General features: G+C 31.2%; 1 protein-coding gene across 2 annotated transcripts; it reads left to right on the plus strand.

Moving 5' to 3' along the window:
* Window positions 1-3155: 3155 nt before the first annotated feature.
* On the plus strand, window positions 3156-24349 carry LOC132636406 (probable LRR receptor-like serine/threonine-protein kinase At1g53430). Of its 2 annotated transcripts, none has more exons than XM_060353263.1 (25): window positions 3156-3678; window positions 3767-3920; window positions 14870-15044; window positions 15899-15960; window positions 16582-16650; window positions 16965-17036; window positions 17130-17201; window positions 17487-17558; window positions 17631-17702; window positions 17790-17861; window positions 18381-18452; window positions 18548-18619; window positions 19335-19403; window positions 19518-19589; window positions 19775-19843; window positions 19959-20003; window positions 20103-20152; window positions 20298-20665; window positions 21075-21273; window positions 21353-21490; window positions 21899-22017; window positions 22123-22333; window positions 22411-22648; window positions 23114-23264; window positions 23825-24349. In XM_060353263.1, the coding sequence occupies exons 4-25, from the start codon at window positions 15908-15910 to the stop codon at window positions 24227-24229; spliced, it is 2760 nt and encodes a 919-aa protein (XP_060209246.1). In that variant the 5' UTR covers window positions 3156-3678; window positions 3767-3920; window positions 14870-15044; window positions 15899-15907; the 3' UTR covers window positions 24230-24349. The 2 variants fall into 2 exon arrangements, with proteins under 2 accessions (XP_060209246.1, XP_060209245.1); XM_060353262.1 differs by having other exon boundaries at window positions 3157-3678; window positions 15889-15960.
* The last annotated feature ends 1041 nt before the right edge of the window (window positions 24350-25390 follow it).

Below are 25390 nucleotides of genomic sequence, written 5' to 3' on the forward strand. Positions count from 1 at the left end.
ATGTATTATTTCTTTCGATTATTATATTTTTTTTCAACTTTATGTAGTTTTTCGGGTGCTAATGCTGGGGGATTCTAATAATAATTTTTGCTTTTGGGGAAGTATTGTTAACGGTTTATGCGGGATTACGTCACTGGAATTTGTATTAGTTTGATAACAGTGAGACCCAACTAAGGCTCATGATGATTACACAATCCTATTATGTGGTATAAACTTATTATCAACTTTAGAGGTCTCTGTCAAATTATCAATTATTTTTAGAATATATAAGCAGTTGAATGTTCACATTTTATTTATGCATTTTGTAGCATATAAAGCAAGATATATTCGTGCGGAGCACGAACATAGAGACTAGTTAACTAAAACATGTGAGTTTGGTCCCTTTATATAGAAACCATGTGATATTTTAAATTATTTTTTAAAATTATCTTATGTTCAAATATGAAATAATAATACCAATGTAGCATAACACACCGATTACTAAATGGTAACATCGATAACTACATGGTTTAACACTTAGCAATTCGTTAAATTTGCGAAGATTCATAGTCAAAACGATTAAGTGAACATATCAATTAATCGAAAGTTAAATATACTTAACCAGAATTTAAAAAGACCAAAATATATTTGAGGGACTAACATTCTAAATTTCCTTTAAAATATAGATAAAAAGAAATCTTATCATAAAAATATTTTGACTTTGACCTCTGATCAGTATACTGAATACTAAGGGGTCGTTTGGTGCACGGTATAAGGTGAGATATCCCATCATTAATTTTGCGATTAATTTTGTATCACGTTTGATAGAAAGTATAAATTTATCCTAGGATAAATTTATACCTTCTACTAGGGGTGTACAAAGGAAATAGACAAGCCGCACCAAATTGATAATCCGAACTAAACCGAGACAAAAACCCAACTAGTGGTTTGGTTTGACTTGGTTTTGTTTTAAAAAAGAAAAACCCGACCACTATTGGTTTGGTTCGGTTTTAACTAAAAAAAAGTCAAACCGAATCAAACTAACCCGACATTATATTTTTTAAATTTCAAAAATATTTTATACATAAAAATATTTATTTATGATGTAATTTATAAATATTTCTTAAACTTTTTCATAGGTTTTTTGTCTTTTAACATATTATTTCACTTGGAATTAGAATTTTAAACGGTCCAATAAGTTTTATAGCCCATAGATGGTAATAACTCAGATAAAACTCAACAAAAATCAAATCAATACTAATGCTAACAAAAGAAATTCAATTCTAACCCTAGGAATGACAATAATATTGTATATCCATTATTTAGTTTTATATTGATTTAGAAAGTGAAAATACATAAATTAATTTTATTTTTTTCTTTAATATTTAGTCATGTAATTAATACTTATTGCCCGTACTTATTTTATCATGACTTAGTACTTTTAGATTATGATCATTTTCTATATGCCTTATAATTTAAACATACTTATTATAGCATGACTTAGTACTTTTAAATTATGATCATTTTATTTTATGCAATTTCATTATTTTTTGTTGTTGAATATTTTGGTACAACGCCATCTCTCATCTCACATTTTGTGTTATTTTCTTAAAAAATATCTTAATTAAATAGTCGTATTTTACTAAGACTAAAAAAATATAAGATATACAAGTTATATGTTTAGTATGAAGACTTTATCGGAAAAAACCAGAGCAACCCGAAAAAATCGAGAGAATCGAGAAAACCCGAGGTTGAAGAACCCGACTTTTGTTGGTTTGATTTGATTTATAAATTTAAAAACCCGATGCAATTGGTTTAGTTTGGTCTTTAAAAAACCCGAATCAATCTGGTCCATGTACACCCCTACCTTCTACCAAAAAAAGTATAAAATGAAGTTCAAACTTAATAGTGGAATATTCATCTTATCCCATTAACCTTAAAATTATTTTATCCCATTTCTCTCAAATGGGATAAATTAATTTATAATCTCCAGATATTTCAATCCGCGTACCAAACGACTCTTAAAACATTAAAAAGGGTCGGGCTTGACCTTGACGCTAGCAATAATTGAAAGGTCGTTTTAATGGGCCTTTGTACAGAGACCGAGGGAGTCTACATCAAATACATTTGTCTAAGAAGACCATTTTGTAGAGAAATTGACAAAAATGGTCCCTCATTTTTTAGTAGGTTCAAAATAACTCTTTTAAATATCAACCGTGAAGTTTTGATCTTTTAAGTTTGATGATAGTGAGGACTTTTGATCAGCATCAAATATTTACCAAATTTTAATTGTTAAATTTAATCAGAACTATGGAAAATAAATTAACCAGAAGCACTAGAAATTACGTCAAATTTTCAGAAACTGCAACATGAATAGCTATACAAGACACAAAATAATAAAAGTTGCTCATTAAAAAGTTGCACCATACTTTTGAAATAGACCAAAATAACATAAACTACAAAACCTGTATTTCCAAATGTGTATTCTCGTTAAATATTTTTTATTTTCAAAGTTTCGATTAAATTTAACATTCAAAGCTTGGTAAATATCTGGCGGACCAAAAATGCTCAGTTTGACTAACTTAAAGCATCAAAATTGCTCAAGTGATATTTAGTAGGCGTTTGGACATGCGATTTCATGTCATGATTTTAAGTCAGGAGATGAAATTAGATTTGAACATGCGATTTTATCTCATGAGATGAAATCCCAAATCATCCAAAAAGGCATGATTTGGGATTTCAAAATTTTTAAAATGTAAAACTTGACCCATACGTTTATATTTTGTAAAAAAAAAAAATCATAAGTTGGTAGATATTTTAATAATTAATCCTACCAACTATTTACCAACCTCATTAACTTCTACCAACCGTTATTTATGTTTGTACCATGTGGGAGGATTAGATGAAAGAGTAGTTACATTATATTTATGTTAAATTTTCCTTTTTATTGAACTAAAGTTCGATCATTTGGTGTTGTAGTTTTTAGAAAGGCCTTCTAGTAGCGTATTAATTTTGTTATAAACTATGACTTGCTCATTTGGTAAGATTGTATAAGAATTGAAAAAGTTTTGATAGTTTTCACAACTTGTGAGATTTTTATGTCTATAAGAAAAAGTACAACTTAAGAAATCTAAATTGTATGTCCAAATATGATTTCATCTCATGATTTCAAATCATGTCCAAATGGCTCCTTAAATAGGAAAAAACTACACACGATATGAAAAATAGACTAAAAATAATAAAAATTATATCTCAAAAAGTCGCACTAGACACTTGAAATAAACAAACAAAAAATAAAAAAAAAACATAAACTACAAAACTTGTACTTTCAAATGTGAGTTCTTGTTAAATACTGTTTTATTTTCACAGTTCCAATTAAATTTAACAATTAGAATTTGATAAATATCTCACGGAGACTAAAAAGGCTCATTTTTTACAAACTTAAAGGACCAAAAATGTTAAAAGACATACTAAAGAGACTATTTTGAACCTATCCCAAACATATAAGGGACCATATTTTTCATTTTCATGCCATTTTGTGCCTAAAAATCATTCCCATTTCTCTCCATTATTATTTATCTCAACACTTATCTTTCCTTTCTCTATTCCCGCCTTCCATTTCAAGGCTTTACTCGTAACCACCTTTCCTTGACGAATTAATTACAAGTAACAGATTCTTCATTTTATGTTTCATTTATGGTTAGTTTCTACCCTTTTTATATGTTGTTTAATTCCCTGCTCTATAATTTAGAACAAAAATCGTCTAATGTGTCTTCCTTTTATACAGCATTTGTAATTAAAAGGGGCTAAAACTTGAAGAGCAACAGCAAGAGAATTCACTTCAATGGATACTTATATCAGATTTTGTGCTTTAGTTGTTTCTATATCTCTGGCTTTGAATTGCCTGGGATCTGTTGCTTAACTTTTGCCTGAAGAAGAAGGTTAGTTACTCACATTTTTCTCTTCTTTTTACAGTTTCTGTAAAGTACACTATCAGAAAATCGCTATTTTTCGAAGAAAAACTTAAGCAGATTCCACTATCACCCCTAAAAAACCAAACTCTGCCTTATGTAAAGTTGTCATGGTAAATTAATTTTTGGATTTGAAATCACTGTTTATGTACCGGGTATTGGTCATAATTCACAAGAACATTTCGTCGGAATTTGGCTTGTCAGTAATATTTTTGACGAATTTTCTATAGGAAATCACTCATCAACAAGCCGAATTCCGGAAATTAGTGATTTTATAACAGTGGTAGTAATTGTTGTTATCTTTCTCTTCTTTTATTTTCTATATATATATATCCTGCTCTGTATTTTATCCACGCAATATTTATAAGTATCAAGGACATGATAACAAAATTTATGGTATTTTTCGAAATATATATTAGTATTCCTTCCGATTCATTTTACTTGTCGTGCTTATTAAAAAGAAATTTTTTAAAAATATACAAGTTGGTCACTTACATTGTAAAAAAATAACCTAAAACTTATATTACAAAAAGTAACCCAAAATTACTACTCCCTCCGTTTCAAATTATGTGAATCCATTTGACTGGAACGATATTTAAGAAAGAGTGAAGACTTTTGAAACTTGTGATTCAAAATAAGTTTTGAATATTTGTGTGATTGTAAATCATTTCATAAAGTGAATTTGTTTCCAAATTAGGAAAAAAGTCATTCATTTTGACACGGACTAAAAAGGAAATAAGTTCACATAAATTGAAACAGAGAGAGTACTATATATAAGGGAAAATCTCCAACTTTTGTAGTCCTCACATGATTTTTTTTATCCATTTTACCCCCCAATGAAGCTTTAATTATTTTAAAAGCTATCACCTAATTTGGTAAATTTGAATAACTATATGGACTTTTTAATGCTACAGTGAGTGATGTGTAAAAGGTGATAGTGACACCACAAAAATTTATTTTTCAACCAAATTTAATTTTTTTTAATCCATTTTAGTTTTACCCCTAATTGAAGTTTTAATTAACCTTCAAATTCTCACATATTTGGGTAAATTTGAATAACGGAAAAGGTTCAAAAATATCCCTAACGTATGGGAACTGGCTCACAAATATCCTCCATCCACCTATTGGTCCAAAAATACCTCTCTATCCACCTATTTGGTCCAAAAATACCCCTAACCTATTTTTTTGGCTAAAGAATACCCTTCAAACTAACACCCTAATTTTGATGATATTTTTCCATTTTTAAAATGCCATGTGGTTTGTTTTGATTGACTACATATATTATTTAATTTAAAAATTAAACCCATATATAAATTTATCTTGTTTTTTCATTTAGTAGCAACTGGAAAATGGTTATATGCAAATGTTAGGTTATCCTGTTTGCTGTTTGTATGGGAAATTTAATCCATAACTAATATTCGGAAATTTCATAGTTGATATCATGCAAAAACATATTGAGGAGGATATAGTTGTTATTGAGGTCTAAAATGGAGGACGTTCTATGTTTCTCTCTGTACATCGTTTTACCTTTTGTAAACTTGTTTATAATGCATCTCTGTCTTGGAGTTGTGGCTAACAATTTGGGTTGAAATGCACTAGCAGAAGAGAAATGGCTATGGTCTTGGTAAGAGAAGGACGAATGTTTGGACAAGCATGGCCCAACATGAAGAGGTTATAAGGAGGACAGTTAGATTAAATTGATGGGTTAATTTTTAAATTAAATAATATATATATATGGCCAATCAAAACAAGTCACGTGACATTTTAAAATTGAAAAAATACCATCAAAATTAGGGTGTTAGTTTGAGGGGATTTCTTGAGCCAAAAAAATAGGTTGGAGGTATTTTTGGACCAAATAGGTGGATGGAGGGGTATTTTTGAACCAATAGGTGGATGAAGGGTATTTGTGAGCCATTCTCATACGTTAGGGGTATTTTTGGACCTTTTCCGTTTGAATAATTATATGGGCTTTTTAATGCTACAAGGAGTGATGATGTGGAAAAGAGGATAGTGATGCTACAAAAAAATCTATTTATTCAACCAAATTTAAAATTGTTTAAAAAAATTGTTGTCTTTCTTTTATGTGGAAATGATTATTAAACTTGTTTCAAATTATTTTTCCCTATAAGATTTATTATAGACAAATAAAGAATTATTGTGAGATTCTCTTTCTACCTTAGTGCATGCTTAATTATTAAATTAAAAATTATTTTTATACATAACAAAAAATATTTGAAAAAAGTAATACGTACATGTTTAAGAAATTACAATATAAATTTCTTTAAAAATAAATTGAATTAAGAAAAAGTAAAAATCATTTCTTAACATCCCTTTTTTAAGAAAAATGAGAGATTAAAGTAAAAAAATAAATAATTTCATTAACTTTTCAGTTCCTTTTGTATGATTTAATTTGAAGGAACATCTACAGTATTTCGTCATTTCAAGACTTTAATTTATTTAATTTTAAATGCTATTTTTATTTATAAGCTGAATTCATTGACGTCATCATACAACAATGTGTAGCATCAAATATTTTATTACTTGGAAACGTAAATATTTTAATTTTTCCCAAAAATGGGTTAGCCGATATAAGTTTAATTGAGAAAACAATAAGTTAATCTAACATAAGGTAAAACTCAATTTGAATCACTAAAGACTTTAACTCCAAAATTTTAGTATAATAAAAAGGAGAAGAACTTTGGTGCATCCATCTCTTTGAAAATAAAAAGGAAGTCTAACTATGCCCTAAGAAAAATGTTGTTTCTAACTTACAATTTTTTTTATATGATTAAATATTTTAAAAACATTGAGAAATTATTGAACTACCTTTACAACTAATATAGTGTTACAAAAACAAAACAAAAAGCAAGAGTGGCAAAAAAAAATATAGAAAAAGGTTGTAAATATAAATTTTGATGCTGAACCTGGGCCAAATGACACTAGCCTTATCTATAAACAGTTAAAGACTCTTTTGTCTTCTTATATTACTCTCTTTTCTTCTTTTTTGAATTTCGAAAATTAGCGATTTTTTGATAGCCGCAGTTATTATATTTTATTTCTCTTCTTTTTAAGGTTTCTGCCAAGTACACTGTTAGAAAATTGCTAATTTTTAAGGAAATTTCAGACAAACTTATCAAGTAGAATTCTGAAAATTAGTGATTTTATGATAGTGATAGTAATTGTTTTTTCCCCCTCATTTCTATTATATTAGAAGAGTGGGTTTGGTCTTCAACCACCCACTCTTCTAATATAGTTAATAAAATAATAATAATAAAAAATTAAGGTGGACTCACCCTTCTAATATAGTTAATAAAATATTTTTTTTTAAAAAAAAAATTAAGGTGGGGTTCACTGAAGAGGTAAGAGATAATTGCAAAAAAAAAAAAAGGACATTTAAATAATGATAATAAGTTCAGAAAATGGTAAAGGTATGCTTAAAGAAAATTTAAAGAAGAGAAATTCAAGAAAAAAGAAATAACAATTTAAATTGAACACAAAAACCGCTAAATAAATCATAAAACCAAAAGATTTAAAACTTATACCTTTAGTAAGGATAAAAATGCACTAATTTTAGACACATACGTCTCACACAAATAATGAGGAATAACATCAAGAAGACGAAATATAAACGGTCAAGAAACGTATACACATATTTTGCTTAAAATGATGAAGTTAGTCTACACTTAAACATTTAAGACTACAACAAATGCTAACACATGAAAGCGCTTTTCAGTGTTGTTGAGTAGAATGAGATAATGACATGAAACTCGATAGGAGAAGTTGCATTTCAAATCTTTCAATTGGAGAAACGGACTAAGTAAAATAATTTATTGATATTTTCAATTAATTGAATTATAATACTTTCTACAATAAAAATTTCATAATTATATTACTAAAAGATACTCTCTCTGTTCTAATTTATGTGACATAGTTTGACTAAGCACAAAGTTTAAAAAAGAAAGGAAAGAGGAGACAATTGCCAAAAAAAAAAAGGTGGGGTCCACGTGAAGAAGTAAGAGACAATTGAAAAAAAAAGACATTTAAATAATGATAATAAGTTCAGAAAATGGTAAAGATACGCTTAGAGAAAATTTAAAGAAGAGAAATTCAGGAAAAAAGAAATAACGATAAAACCAAAAGATTTAAAACTTATACCTTTGGGTAAGGATAAAAATGCACTAATTTTAGACACATACGTCTCACACAAATAATGAGGAATAACATCAAGAAGACGAAATATAAACGGTCAAGAAACGTATACACATATTTTCTTAAAATGATGAAGTTAGTCTACACTTAAAAATTTAAGACTATAACAGATGCTAACACATGAAACGCTTTTCAGTGTTATTGAGTAGAATGAGATAATGACATGAAACTCGGTAGGAGAAGTTGCATTTCAAATCTTTCAATTGGAGAACCAAACTAGAAAAGTCATTTATGGGAGAAGCGAACTAAATAAAATAATTTATTGATATTTTCAATTAATTGAATTATAATACTTTATATAATAAAAATTCCATATCCTAATTTATGTGACATAGTTTGATTAGCCACGAAGTTTAAAAAAGAAAAGAAAGATCTTTGAAACTTGTGGTCTAAAACAAGTCATAGATATTTGTGTGAATTTAAATTATTTCATTAAAGGTAAAAGAAGAAGTTTCAAGTTAAACGATTTCTAAACATAAAAATATATCATTCTTTTTTAGACAGATTAAAAAGAAAAGTGTTGTACTATTTTTTGTGTTGGGCCTGTGCTAGCACGGGCTTTCATCATCTAGTCTTATCTATAAGGAATTTTTACAGTCCATAACTATTTCTAAGACTTATTTATTAGTAATAAATATTTTTTTTTTAATTATATTTGGTAGCTAAATTATTTATCAAATTACCATCTATAACTTGTTTTGTGACTGCAGTGTATTTCCCTAAAAATAAGGTACTTCTCTCCCATTTACCTACAATCCTTTTTTTTTTCTAAATATTTTTCTCTCACCTATCAAATCTATTTTCTCCCTCACCCCTCTTTCTCTCTTCGTTCCATCTCCTAGTCTTTAAAATTGATTTTCTCTCACCTACCAATATTTTCTCCCTCACCCCTCTTTCTCTATCTGTTCCATCACCTACTCTAGATCTTATTTTCTCTTACAAATCAGAAGAATCCTACAGTAGCAGCAGTCTTAGTCGATGACGGAGTGAAACTTTATTAAAAAGAGCCATGGTCGACGACGGAGTGGAAAAAAAAGAGCTCTAACAACGGTGAAGGACGACAGAGTGAAGCTTTATTAATTAGTCCAATTGAAAGTCTTTATCTCCAGTTAACGTCCTTTTTGTAACAATCTGAGACGACTCGCTTGTTTCCCATGAGAACACCATTGATGAGAGTTGTGGAGCTTTATGCCCACCAAGTGTTTGATAAAATATTTTAGTATATTTCAGTGCATATTTTAGTGTATTTTTGTGTATTAACAAACATTATATTTAATTTTCAGTGTATTATTTCACTGCATTTCAATGTATTTATCTTTTTTTGGTGTAAATATAGTGAATGCTCCAAATATAGAACCTATTTTTACTACACTTTGTTTTCACGACTTTTGTATTTCGCTGTATTTCAATGTATTTCTGCATTTTGTATTTCTAATTTATGAAACAGTTTCTGATATATTTCATTGTATTCCATTGTATATACGCATATTACAACTTTATATTTCTTAAACAATTAACCATGTTTCATTATATTTTAGTGTATATTTTTCAGTGATAAAAGTTGAGAGAGATTCGTAAGCTTTTATGGAAGAACAACCGTTATGCGTGATTTATGAGAAGTTTTAAATTGAATCCCATAATTTTTTTTTTTAAAAAAAATTGTTCCATAAATAGAGCCTAATTTTACTCTTCAGTGATTTGTGTGAAATATGATTGATTTAATTTGACTTACTATTTAAAAAGGAAAAAGAATATTATGTTCCAAAAATATAGCCTATTTTTCCTCTCAGATTTTTTTTTAAAAAATATGTTTCAAAAATTGAGCCTAAATTTACTCTAACGTGTTTTGTATTTCTTTGTATTTCATTGTATTTCGTTATATTTCACTGTATTTCAAAAATGCGAGATACAACTGAAATATATGCAAAAGCAGCTACGAATTGTGAATCTTTAACTTATAGCTATAAGCCTATAACTAGTTAGAAGCTATTAAAAGATAGTTTTTTGTGTAAGTTTTACTATCTATAAACAGTTACACGCTCTTTTTTCTCGTTGATTTTCAACCCATGTGTTGATCTGTAATTTGCTTTGCTAAATCTGATTTTTTTTTTCCTTCCTGGGTGTTCGTCGCGTGCATTTTGCCTTTTTATTTTTATTTTATTTTTGTTTCTACATTTAATAATCTGAAAGCCAAAACTGTTCTTGACATTTTCCTGTTCTAGATTGAGTGAGATGCATGCTTCGTACTATAAGAGTCAGCTTTTTACTTTTCTTTTCCTTCTTTTAATTAAGGTTGTTATTTTTTGGTTTGGTCTGTTTTTGCTACTGTTGTGGTCTGCTTATTTGTTTGTTTGTGTTCATTGATTTTTCAACACTATTAGTGTAGGAGCTTAACATCAAAGCTAAAAAAGTAGTCTTACGTAATGAAAAAAATTCCTGTCTAAACGTGTTCTTTCATTAATGTAAGTGTAAAAAATTAAGTGTCGTTTGGTTGTTGGTTTTAGGGATGGGCATGATACGGTATTTGAAACTTCGGTACGATAATTTCGGTTTCTAAAAATATTATACCATTACTGTACCAAATTAATTCGATACGGTTCAGTATTTTAAAGTTCGGTTTCGGTATTTTACGGTACGGTAAATCGGTACCATAGTTTATCCGACTTCGACTTATATATACTCATATCGTGGAGAATTATGACTTCCGCTACTTAAGAAACGTCTCAATTATTATGTACTAAACACCTTACACATGTAAAATATTCAAAAGAAAGTACAAGCAATCCCCTTCGTAAATCAATTACACAAAAAAGATATTTAAATCAAGATAGATTAGTCATTAGTTTTCTAATAATACTAGTTTATATATTTGTTAGTATTATAATACTAAGATATACGAAGTGTATATGTAATTATGTACTTCGGTATGGTATTTGGTATTCCGGTATTTTCTTTATGAATACCCAATACTGTATCGAATACCAAACTTTTTAACAATGCATACTAAATACCATAATATCGAAATCGCGGTATAAAAAATTTCGATTTCAGTATGGTAATCGGTATTTACCATACCATGCCCCCCTAGTTGGGTTAGAGTCATGTAGGTATTTGTAATGTAGATTTTAGGTATGCTGAGTTTAATAATTCATGGAGTATTAGTTATTTCATCTTTTACGCTGGATAAAATAATATGTAAATTGACTTGTCACATGTACATGTTTTAATTATGTAAATATTATAACCAAACACCATATTTGGTGTGCTGAATTGTCTACCATGCAATTACAAAGCTACCAACCATGATATTATTGTGTTATTTTTATACATAAATAACACCCTTTCCAACCAACAATCAAACGATTCCTAATATATTAGATTAAGCTGACCGATTTATAACTATTGTATCAAGCTTGATATTATAGACTTATAGTTAGATAAAAATATAATTATTAAAATATACTGATAATGTAGAATTTATTTATACACTATGACTAACTTTTTTTCTCTCCAAGTGATGGCCGCGTTGAATGTCTACTTTTAGAGGCCAGTGACATGTTGCATTTTTCTATTGAATTGATCTGGACTGCTTTGACTATTCAATCATAATATGCCCATCACAAGCTGCTTTTAACTAGTTGTTTGTTGATATTTATTAATCATTAATGCAATTTCCTCCCCCCACCCCAACCACCAAAGTGAAATTTACTGCTATCAACATCACTACGGAAGCTGATCGGGCAAAAAAAAAAAAAAAATTATCCTTGAACCCAAATATTAATTATTTTAGTAAATTAAATTTGTTTCAATATACTTGATGTTTTCAAAAAGTAATATTTCCTCCATCCCAAAATAAATGTTAACTTAGCAAAAATCATGTTCATTAAGAAATTAATAAATATAATGTTAAGTTTACTAAACTACCTCTATTTATAGATGTTTTTTTAGAATAGAACAATATTAAAAATGACTACTCCTTTAATGCTAATGACATAGTTGGAAAAATATGGCAATATTTGTCTTGAATTTCTAAGGTGACTCTTATTTTGGGATAATTTTTTTTTCCGCTAAGCTGACACTTATTTTGGAACGGAGGGAGTAGTTTAAAATTATAATAGGTCATTTGATCTACTTTTACTGTTCCTATAGTGAAACAACTATTAATTAAGTGACGCTTGAAAGAGATGAGAGTTGTCACTATTAAGGCTTAAAAGTCATATAATATGAACATGAGGTAGCATCATTTATGTAGTCTCTTTCTCTTGCTATATTTTTTTTTTCTTAGAGGTGGTTGTGTATACTCTTTTTCTGTTTTTGTATTGAAGGTAGATCCATGATATAAGTAGTTGGCGCACGTATTATTAAAAAGAATAATACTCCCTCCGTTTACTTTTACTTATCCAGTATTCTAAAAATAGATTTTCACTTTTACTTGTCACTTTTAGCATATCAAGAGAAGACAAATTATTTTTTCCTGTTTTACTCATAGTATTAGTTACTCACTTTAAATCATTTTTTAAATCCAATAAAAATATACATCAATTAATATGGGTACATTGGTAAATTATGTACTCCATTTATTATTTTTTAAATAGCGTGAAAGGTTAAAAGTGGACAAGTAAAAGTGAACGGAGGGAGTGCAAACATATATATCTAAGGAGAGCACCGACTCCCTTTATATCATGCATTCGACTATGTTTTATATAGGCTGAAATAAAATAAAATAACAGCTACTGACCACCCTATCCTTCACCTTTTATAATACCAGTGAGTAGGGGTGTACATGGACCGGGTTGGTTCGGATTTCTTAAACACCAAACTAAACCAATTGCGTTGGGTTTTTAAATTTATATATCAAACCAAACTAATAAAATTCGGGTTTTTCAATCTCGGGTTTTCTCGGGTTATTTTTGGAATAGTCTTGATACAAAATATATAACTTTTACTTCAAATATTTCTTTAGTCCTAGTAAGATACAACTATGTAATTAAAGTGTTTCATAAGAAAATAACACAAAATGTGAGAAGAGTGATGACATTGTATTAAAAATATTCAACAAAAGATAATAAAATCGGTTAAAATAAATATTACTAATTAATAAGCCATAAAGAAAATGACCATAATCTAAAAATACTAAGTCATCCTAAAATAAGTATGGCTAATAAGTATTAATTACATGACAAGAAAAAAAAACTTAAGTAATGTATTTTCACTCTCTAAACTAATTATGCAAAACTAAAGGAGATATATCCTACATTATTGTCATTCCTAGTGGTAAATTGAATTTCTTTGTTAGTATTAGTGTTGAGTTAGTTTTGGTTTGGACTTTATATGGGTTAATAACATCCATAGGATATAAAACCTATTCACATTCAAAATTCTAATTTCAAGCTTGAATAATATGATAATAGATAAAAAAACTACAAAAAAAAATTAAGAAATATTTATAAATTACATTACAAATAAATATTTTTATGTATAAAATATTTTAAAAATTGAATTCATGTAATGTCGGGTTGGTTTGGTTCGGTTCGCTTTGACTTTTTTTAGCTAAAACCAAACCAAACCAATTATGGTCGGGTTTTTTTTCCAACACCAACCCAAGTCAAACCAAACCACTAATTGAGTTTTTTTCTCGATTTGATCCAGTTTATCGGTTTGGTGCGGTTTGTCGGTTTACTTTGTACACTCCTACCAGTGAGGGCTTAGTGCTTACCATTTTGGGTATATTTCCCAAAATGGCTTTGCCATTCCGGGTGTGTTGGTATGGAGGGGAATATTTTCTAATTATTTCATGTTTGGAAGGTCAAAACATTTTGAAAAATATTTTTTTTAAGAAAATAAATTCGTGGAAAACCAGTTTTATAAGTGAGATTTCACGCTGTTGTCTCCTCAAGTTCCTGATATTCTTGAATTTTAGGCAGGAAATCCTATAGTATAGTCAGACTTTTAGCAATGATGCTATTAGTGGTATCAAGCGGTATGGTGAGATGGATGAAATCCTTTTCCCTTTATTTAGACATTTCGATGTGAGTCTTGAAAATGGAGAAACCCTCGGTAGGAAACGTTTCTCCTTCAATGTGCCATGCAACGTAATTCTAAATTAGTTCAGCCATCAGATACCAAATGATTTATAAGAAAATGATATTGTTGGTTAGTCTAAGGGCAAACCTATCCTGTTGCACATATTATTTTCAGGACTATCTGCTCCACCTCCAAATACAAAACAATATTACCAATGACCAATATGATGCATTATGTGTAAACTGATGATCACATTTCAGTGCTTTCTACCTTTTTCCATATGATGAAATGCAATAAACAGATTACCCCGGTAACTTTTTTGGAAACTTCAGGTGCAATTATTCAACAGACCACTACAAAACAGCTGAAATTAGCTACAAATTTCTCGCTAATCCATCGCTAAATTGCTCGTAGTTAACATATTTTTTTGATAACCTGTCGCTAATCCATCGCTAAATAGGATTAGTGATGAATTTTGTTGTTTAGCTACAAAATTTGTTCGTCGCTAATTCTTGTTTTTAAGTAGTGGAAAATTGATCGATCAGGAGATTAAAAAACGTTGTATAGATCAAATATCAGAGTATGCAAGAGTTCAATTTGTTCTTCGAGACTAACAATAGTATAATATGAGTTTCTCATCTGGATGCAGTTATAATTGTGATTTAACTTTAACTTTGATGCTACAGTAAATGTTCTGAAAACAATATCATCGAAACTTCAGAACAAATATCGGAACGGCATCAGCAGAGCTTCTTGCAGAGAGGGGAAAGGTTTCAACAAGACTGTTTATGATAAAATCTTCAGCAACGTAACGTGTGACTGCTCATTCAATAGCAACTCAATTTGCCATGTTGTAATAATGTAAGCTCTGCTTCTTTTAGCTTTGAATCATATCCTAAGATGTGAATTATGCTAAAAGCAAGAATTACCATTGCAAGTATCTCAGGGTTACGTTGCCTATATTTTCTTTACTTATAAATGAAGAGAAGTGTTCTTATATTCATTCCAGTTTAAGTTTTATGCATATATAAATGTTTACACTATTAAGCTAATTTGACCAATTAAATTTTCATATAGCAAAGCTAAACATGGAAACCTGGAAGATAGAGTGATTATATGTATAATCAGTTACATTGAACTCATGAATAGGTCCTTAGGTCACATATAATATTGAAATTAACCACTTTTTGTTCTTTTTCTTTGAAGTATCTTTTGGGTATGTAAATGATTATCTCAAAGGGAACTCTTGAAACATTTTGCGATTGATTAACTGCACTTGTTATCGGTGTTCAGAAACTTGACATTTACGATTATAGTTGAAGCAAAATAGGGTGTGAAGAGGGTAAAAACTTACCTGTACTAGGTTTTCACATTAAACAACTAAATGCATGATATGTGTTTGTAAATACGCTTCTGTCACTTAATCATTATTAATTAATACATATATTTATTTTATTAAATCACTTAACCATGATAAATTGAATTTGTTTGATATAAACACGGTGCGGGTAAGTATTTACCTGTAAAGAGAGTCCAAGAACAATGTCCTCTTGTGATTTATACTCCATGATCTTCAAACTGAATGCATATTTTAAACCTTGTTATGTTTTTTTTTCCCTAATTGAACTCCTTTACCATTAGGTGTTTAAGAAATTCTTTTGATTTACTCTGCTTTTTTTTGTTGTTGTTGTTGTTGTTGATACAGCCAATTGAAGGGTCTCAGTATGACAGGAATTCTGCCTCCAGAATTTGCACAGCTTACTCATCTGCGAGAGTTGTGAGTATCAGTTAATAGACAGGATTTCTCTCATTTGTTTTCACTTGTAAATATCAAAATTATATCAGTAAGTGAAAAAAAAAAAAAAAAACTATGTTGCTTGGACTCTCCAAAACTGCTGCAGCATACGTGTCGGGTCCTTCAAAAATGCAATACTTTTGGAGGATCCGACCCACAACCGTCAACATTTTTAAAAAGTCCCCAGCAACATAGAGAAAAGTCATTAAGATCTTGATGATTTAAGCAAACATGTAGAGATTGGCATGCAGTGTGAAGCAATGGAATTTTACCAGCATATAATTGCTAAAATAGAGTATTTCTGAACACTAATCCACTTGGTTAAAACTCTGATGGAATACTCATGCAATTTTCGTGAACTTACCTGTGAGAAACTATCAAACTTTGGCCTTTGTGGAACTCTTGATTATAGAAACTTGTATGTGTTTAGTTCAATTCTTTTTTATAAATCATAACAGTAACATGTTAATTGTTTATTGCTTTATATGATACAAAGTCTATTGAATTGTGTAAACCATATCCTTAGAAAGTTGTGAAATTCAAAAGTTTGAAGTGGATCATAACATGCAAAATTGGAGGCTCAATCAATTTTTGCATTTTCAGAGATTTGTCTCGCAATTACTTAAATGGATCGATTCCCTCAAGCTATGGACAACTTCGCATCACTATTCTGTAAGTTCTTGAGCTCTTTTCAAATTTTTGACCCGTTGGCCGAAATTAATTACAGGCTAACCAAAATATACAAATACACTGATTATGTATATTATGTATACTATATGTATATCTATACTTAAATATACAAAACCTATACGTTTGCTGGCTAGTTTGTAATTAGATTACCGAAAGGCATTGGATTGTAATTATCTCTAAGTTTTTTTCCTTTTAATCACTTAAAAAGATTTTCAGTGAAGAAGTTTCTTCCTTTTTTTTTTTTTTTTTTTTTTTTGGGTCTTTTGACATTTTGTTCAAACTCATCATATGTATAGGTCACTCCTGGGTAACCGTATCAGTGGGCCGATTCCCAAGGAATTAGGTGACATTGAAACACTGGAAGAACTGTAAGTAAAAGATATTGCATACTTCCTTTTATTTTCTACATACTTTTGGTGTACCTAAATTGGATATTACATTGATGAATTGGATATTTTCAGAAATTTGGAAAATAATCTACTTGAAGGACCTCTTCCTACAAACCTTGGTAGTTTGAGCCGCCTGAGAAAAATGTAAGACATAGTAACCAGATATTCGACGTCTAATATTTACTTATTGCTTCTGTTTCAAATTAAATTATTTGACACTTTTCGCTTCCCGATATTCAAACTAAAATGTAACTGTCACTATTTTGATTTGAAGAGAACTGTAACTTATAGTACCTTTTGTATAGTTTCAGAGGAATTTTAATATAAAGTTGGTCAAATTGACTCAACATAAGCAACAAGTGCCAAAGAAATGGGGACGAATTGTGTGATTTGTCAGTTATCGTGGTTAATTGATGGATCATTTTGCAGGATGCTTTCTGCCAATTTTCTCAATGGAACTGTACCTGAGAACTTCAGCAATCTTAAGAACATGACGGACTTGTAAGCAAGAAAATGTTAGAAGAACATTTGACTTTTTTGCTTCAATCTCTTAACTCTTTCGTCTGTTTGCAGTAGGATAGACGGGAATAGGATATCTGGAAAAATACCAGATTTTATTGGCAATTGGACCAGCATGGATAGATTGTAAGTATGCATCTGAAAGTAGTAAAAAAGTAAAAATATGGTAACATACATAGTTTTTAAATGCAATTATCATGAAACTTTTTGCAGAGACATTCAAGGAACGTTAATGGAGGGACCTATTCCTCCTATAATATCCCAGCTGACAAACATGAGGGAGTTGTAAGTACACAGTTCTCTTGTCCTGCCTGCTTTTACAGTCAAATAACTGTTAATTTCACTTTCAAGCTCCCTTTTCTTCTATTATATCCCATTCGTTTTAATTTGTTCGTCTTAGTTTGACTGAAACCGGAGTTTTAGAAAATAAAGAAGACTTTTGAATTTTATGATCTTAAACTAAAGATATGAATAATTTTACCAAAATGTCCTTTAATCGTGTGGTCTGAAACATGTCACGTGGGATGTTGAATTAAAGAGTTGCCAGATTAAGGAGACATTTTTTTTTAAACAGACTAAAAAGGAAAATAAGACAAACTAATTGAAACAAAAGAAGTACTCCCTCTGTTCACTTTTACTTGTCTAGTATTCTAAAAATATATTTTCACTTTTATTTGTTACTTTTAGCATATCAAAGAAAAGACAATTTATTTTTTTCTATTTTACCCGTAATATTAGTGAGAAACGAAAATTGAAGGATATATGCTCAGAGCGGAAGTTCTTACGTGCATTTTTTTTTTCCAGGAGAATATCTGATTTGAGAGGAAAACAAATGCTATTCCCAAATCTTGAAGGCCTTACGAAGATGAAAGATCTGTGAGTAGTATATGCTTGTAGTTGGAAAATAGCTAGTACATCTATTCATCATAATTTCTTATGCTCGTGGTTCTAATTTGACTTTAATGATGCAGGATTTTGAGAAATTGCTCAATTTTTGGTCCAATTCCTAATTCCGTAGGTGACATGACGCTTTTGAAACTTTTGTAAGTTCGTCTTCTTTTTATCTTTTAAATACTTCTTTTCTTGCAAGTTCTGTGTTTTGGCTCTTTCATATTTTAGTTTATCAAAAGCTAAGTTGTGCGGACTCTTCGTTTTTGATACCGCACCCGTCTCGATACGGGACGGGTGCGGGAGCGGGATACGTCTCGGATACAGTCAACCAACTTCAGATACTTTGACCCGAGTCCATGGATAAATTTGGGGGAAAATTGAGATTTTGATTTCTCAAAATGAAAGATAAAACATATTTAAGACATAGGTAATGGCATACCTTCAATATTATAGCCCTTTTGTCTCATATTTGTTGCTTCATGTTTCAGGCCAAATAGAGAGAAACCAAGAATTCAATGGGTCGTGTTCTTTATAACTCTATTTTTTATAATTTTGAATGTTCTTAGCTGAATCCCCGCACCCGTATCCATACCTAGATCCGCACCCCTGAATCTTGAAATTTAGATTTTGTTGAATCCGACACTCAGATCCGTACCTGTATCGGATATCCACACCTGAATCCGAGCAACTTAGATCAAAAGTACTAGAGCATAGAAGTCTCGGTGAGATGTATTCAGAGATGCGTTCATCGTAGTTGCACGATGGAGCACAGATTTTCACTAATTGTTCGGATACCAAAGTGGTTTAATTTGCTCTGCGGTTTGATGCTAATCCTGCCTGCTTCTGATAAGAGTTATTTATTTGCAGGGATCTGAGCAACAACATGCTGAATGGTATGATCCCAAATACATTTAAGCAGTTGGATTTTGATTACATGTAGGTCCCTTACAGTGAAACGTTTTACAAGTTGAAGCGTAAATCTTGTACAGGTATTTTTCTCTCAAAGTTTTTGTTCCTTTATAACAAGCAACGGTTTTATCTGCAATGTAGGTTGCTTGGTGACAACACATTAAGCGGACCGATTCCCGACTGGATAATCGAAAGAAGCAGGGATGATTACATGTAGGTATTTGCTCAATTTGTTCATTTTTCCTCATCTTAGTAGTAAACTTTGGTTTTTATCATAGCTAGCCACGAATAATACCTTGTAACATGCCAAAACTTTGTTTGCTGCAAGGGTGCATTTACAAGAGTTTGGTGTCTTCTAAGTTCATGAGAACTATCATCTTTTTTTTTTTTTTTTGCAGTGATTTATCATACAACTCATACAACAATTTCACACAAACACCTATTCAAGGATGCCACTCCTCTACATTGTGAGCTTTGTTCCCCCTTTTTTGGGACCCTATATTCATATATTATTTCTTTTGTGTAAGTGAAAATAATAGTCCTATAACTACATGACTTACAAAGCTTTTTTAAAAAAAATAGAAACTTGGTCTCCAGCTATTCAAATACAACAAGCAGCAGCAACTCGTAAGTCCTTAATGGTGTCTTATGCATAAGGTTGCTAGTTTATTGATGCTTTCTGTCTATTGTCTATAATTATGTGACTTAATCTATTCGAAATTGCAGGGATTCCTGGTGTTCCAAGAAAGGCCTTGTTTGTCCCACAGAAGCGAAATGTGAGAGATACAGCCCATTGACCCTATTTTTTTTATACTCAGAATTTCCTAACCCGGCCCTTGAGAGGGACTGAAGTAGCAGTTTGTCACAGCATATCAATTTAATTTAGTATACAAATAATTACGCTCTTTATGTCATTTGCAGATCATTCACTATTTATAAACTGTGGAGGATCTAGAACTAAGTTTGAGGGAAATGATTATGAGGAGGACTCTACTAATAGGGGTCCATCATATTTTTCTTCGTCCTCCGATAAATGGGCATTCAGCAGTTCAGGAGTGTACGTGGGTCTTCGAGGTGCCAGTTATATTACAACAAATACATCTTCACTGGACATGTCTGGTCCTGATTTTTACAAGACAGCATGCCTTGCCCCTAATTCTCTCAAATATTATGGGCTTTGCATGCGACGAGGTAGCTACAGAGTGCGCCTTCACTTTGCTGAAATAATGTATTCTAACGACTCAACATATAGCAGCCTTGGAAGGCGGATATTTGATGTAGCAATACAAGTAAGTGGAGACCTAACTTCTTTGTAAATATGTAACTTTAATGTATTATTATTATTATTATTATTATTATTCTATCATTCATCTTACTCTTCAATATTATTACTTTTGTTCGATATTTTCATTATAGCTTTTTACTCTTATATTTCTCAAACCTATTTTGAAAATCGATTTTTTTGAGCCGAGGGTCTATGGAAACAGTCTATCTACCTCGCAAAGGTATGCTTAAGGCTCTGCATACACCACACCCTTCCCAGACCCCACTTGTGGGATCACACTGGGCATGATGTTGTTGTTGTAATTGTTGATATACTGTCTTCTGATATGATTGGCAACTTTCTGATTTAAGTATAGAAGGTACCAATCTATTGGAGATAATGTGGGTTTTTTTTTTTTTTGATTTCTTACACAGGGGAATGTAGTTTTGACGGACTTCAACATCATGGAGGAAGCTAAGGGTGTTGGAAAAGGCATTTCCATGGACTTTAAAGAAGTTTTTGTTAATAGTGGCACTCTGGAGATTCACTTGTATTGGACCGGGAAGGGGACTAACGCTATTCCAGACAGAGCTGTATATGGACCACTGATTTCAGCTATCACATTGACACCTAGTCCGTATATCTCTCCCAATAGACTTTACGCTTATCTTCTACAATCTTATCTTAAAAGAATTCCACTTTCTTCTTGCAGACTATGATACAGGCAACGGGTTACCTATTGGAGCTGTTATTGGCATTGTACTCGCTTCAGTTGTGGTTCTTCTGATAGTTTTATTTGCTCTGTGGAAGAAAGGCATTTTCGGAGGGAAAGATAATAAAGAAGAATTAGGTAATACATACCTCAAAGAATTTGTTCACTCTCTACATGCTTGGACAAACAGAGTGGTGAAGCTACAGGGATAAAATCTTCGTATTCCTTTTATGGGTGAAACAATTTTGATAATATGGCGATATTTTTATTATGATCATCAGAATTGCTTACGAGATTTCTAGCCGCGATATAAAAATAAATCTGCCTGTAATTGAACAGCATTGAGATGATTGTTCTGTTGGTGGATCGACATCATGACATATTATAAATAGTTAGCACACAACAAATGTTCATGACTTCTTAAACTGTCTTCATCATACAGATGTTCTAGTTTTTTTTTTTTTTTTTTTTTTGTGAATTGTTCATTATACAGATGGTTTAGAAGATCTATATTTACTGACGTTTGCAATATTCTTCTTATTACAGAACTCAGAGTCCTTGATTTACAAACAGGTCATTTTAGATTTAGACAAATTAAAGCTGCTACAGGTAACTTTGATCCTGCCAACAAAATTGGTGAAGGAGGTTTTGGATCAGTTTACAAGGTATCATATTTCTATCTCTATCCATACTTCAGTAGTATAGTTAACTCATATCCTATGTTCTTTTTTCTAGAATATGATTGTTGTGAATTAATCTGCTGTCTGTAGGGTACACTCTCTGATGGTACAATCATAGCTGTTAAGCAGCTCTCTTCCAAGTCGAAGCAAGGAAATCGTGAATTTGTCAATGAGATAGGCATGATTTCAGCTCTACAACACCCACACCTTGTGAAGCTTTACGGTTGTTGTATAGAAGGGAACCAGTTATTGGTGATATATGAATACATGGAAAATAACTGTCTTGCTCGAGCTCTCTTTGGTAATGCTTTGCAACATCATTATTAGAATCATTAATGACTTTATGCTTTATATTCCTCTACTTCTCTCCTTTCTTAGGCCGTGACGACCTGAGGTTGAACCTAGACTGGGCAACCAGAAAAAGGATATGTTCGGGAATAGCAAAAGGGTTAGCTTACCTTCATGAAGAATCAAGGTTGAAAATTGTCCACAGAGATATAAAGTGTACCAATGTGCTTCTTGATAAGGATCTGAATGCTAAGATTTCTGATTTTGGATTGGCTAAACTAGATGACGAAGAGAACACTCATATTAGCACCCGAATTGCTGGAACAGTGTAAGCCTTCTTATCATCCCTTTCTTGGAGTACTGTCTAGATAATCTTCTTTCTGTCAGAGACAACAGTGCTTTTTTCCAGTTTGAAAAAGGAAATCCTCTACTAAATTTGATAGGGTATATAACAGTAGAAAACTCTTCAAGGGTTCTTGCTAGGAATGATTACATTTTTGGACTGCTCAAAAGAATAATAGCCAGCAAATGTATAGGTTTTGTATATTAAGCATATGTATACATATAATATACGTATTATATACAGAAAATGTAGATATAATATACATAATCAGTGTATAGGTTGTGTACATTTTGGCTAGCGCCCAAGATTAATTTCGGCCGACTAGACAAAAATGAAAAAAAGCCCTTCTTGCTACATGTAATGAGAGAGTAACAGTTCTTTGCATCTGAATTTGTTCGTCATCAACAGTAACATGGTCAACTTGAAGTATCTCACTTTTCTTTTTTGAAGAGGTTATATGGCTCCTGAGTATGCAATGAGAGGCTACTTGACAGATAAAGCTGATGTTTATAGCTTTGGAGTGGTTGCATTAGAGATTGTCAGCGGGAGAAGCAACACAAACTACAGGCCAAAAGAGGAATTTGTTTACCTTCTTGACTGGGTAAACTGTTTTTTACAGAACCGTCGTTGCCAAATACTAATAATATCTTTAACAACTGCTGCAACATCATGTGATATACGTCTTCCATCTACATGTTTAGTCTTCCAGAAAAGCTTCTCTTGTTAGTGTTTTGTCCAAATTGATATTTGCTTTGATACCTCCATTTCTTCATTCCTATAGGACGACAAAGGAAATATTTCCGTCTCAATTTATGTGAATGTGTTTGACTAGGCGCAGAGTTTGAGAATGAAAGAAAGACTTTTGAAACTTGTGGTCTAAAACAAGCGATAGATATTTGTGTGATTATAAATCATTTCAGTAAGTATAAAATGTAAAGTTAAACTATTAGTACTGAATACAAAAATTTGTCATTCTTTTCGGAACCGACTAAAAAAAGGAAAAAGTGTCACACAAATTGGGACAGAGGAAGTAGTATCAAGAGTTCTGTTCACATGCTTATGGGCGCATCTTTGCGCTTTAAGTTTTACTGTTTATCTTTTCCTTCATCTCCAATTTTATCTTGCTATGAATGTCAATCTTGTTTTCTCTTTGGCGTGCAGGCTTACGTCCTACAAGAACAGGGAAATCTCTCAGAACTAGTGGATCCGCGTCTCGGTACAAGTTACTCCAAAAAAGAGGCATTGCGGATGATAAATCTGGCTCTGTTGTGCACAAATCCCTCTCCCACTCTCAGGCCATCCATGTCTTCTGTTGTGAGTATGCTCGAAGGAAAACTTCCAGTGGAAGCACAACTAGTCAAGCGCAGCACATCAGACGACGAAATGAGATTTAAATCCTTTGAGAAACTATCACTCGACAGTCAAACACAGGTTTCAACTTATTCTCAGGACAGTCAAGTGCAAAGTATGAATGCACCTTGGAGCGATTCGTCGGTCCATAGTAAAGATGAAAATAGTACAACAAGCAGGCTTCTTCCAGATCTTTATAACGTAAACCTAAATTGATAGACGGATATATAGTACTGCAGAATTATAGAAGTAGCTTTTTATTTGCATCATGTAATTATGTAACTGTAAGCAATGATTTTCAGTGTTACAGAGGTCAAATTGTTTTTTTGCGTGCTATATTGACTCGCTTACTACAATATACTCCAATTTGTTGTGCACTTACAGCTCAATTTTGCATTCTCTTTGAAGTTCCAATTTCAATGGAGAAGGCCGGCGTCCCACTTTTGAACCCTTTTACAGATGCAAATCCAGGATTTGAGTTCAACTTTTAAGATTCTTAGTATTGAATTCATTGTAATATTAAAATTATGGGTTCAGATATAATATTTGTTGATACTTTATTTGATTTTTACATATATCTATACTCCATGTCGAAAGTTATGGATTCAGATGAACCCGTAGCCGAAAGGTTACATCCCCTAGCTTTTCATGGCACATTTTTGCCAATGAGCATGAGATAAATTTGTTCTTGTTATCAAGGAAATCCTTCATGCTGTTAGAAAGCCTTGTGATACAAGAACTGATGGCAACTAATGTGTATATACATTATGTAGCTAAGTGCCTAAGTCTGCATTTTTTTTATATTACTTCCCGTAAAGTTGATAAAATTTAGAGGCACCACTTCCATATTTAGAGCCTTACCATGATATAAACGATTTGCAATCTAGCAAAATGTGTGGCTCAAATAAACTACATCAAGACAGAAGTTATTACTTACTTGGATACTTAAAAATCTCATTTCCATGACATGCTAAAGAAAACATAGAGTTAACCTTACTAACCATATATTGAAAAATAAATCAATCCCGATAAAGAAATTACAGGCGAGCAAGAAAACTATATTGCCAAATATACTACAACTATTAATTCTTCCTCAAATTAAGTTCCACTAAGACAAAATTTTATCATAGAGTAGCTAAATAGGGGGAAAAAAAATTCAATGCCAGCTTTCAGATGGTACAAGGATTGTCTTTCAGGTAAGATGCTCTGTATTAGAAAATTCCTAGAAATATTTTTTTTTTCCATATAATGATTTTTTTTTCTTTGTTGTCTTTCAATTTGACATTAGTATAAATTTTAGTAAAATGCTGCCTAATTTGTTTTAGTACTGATATCAATTTCCAGGCGCCATCAAAATTTCTCGCAATATTCTTAGAT

This window comes from Lycium barbarum, chromosome 4 (assembly GCF_019175385.1).
Source record: "Lycium barbarum isolate Lr01 chromosome 4, ASM1917538v2, whole genome shotgun sequence".
NCBI classification, from domain to species: domain Eukaryota; kingdom Viridiplantae; phylum Streptophyta; class Magnoliopsida; order Solanales; family Solanaceae; genus Lycium; species Lycium barbarum.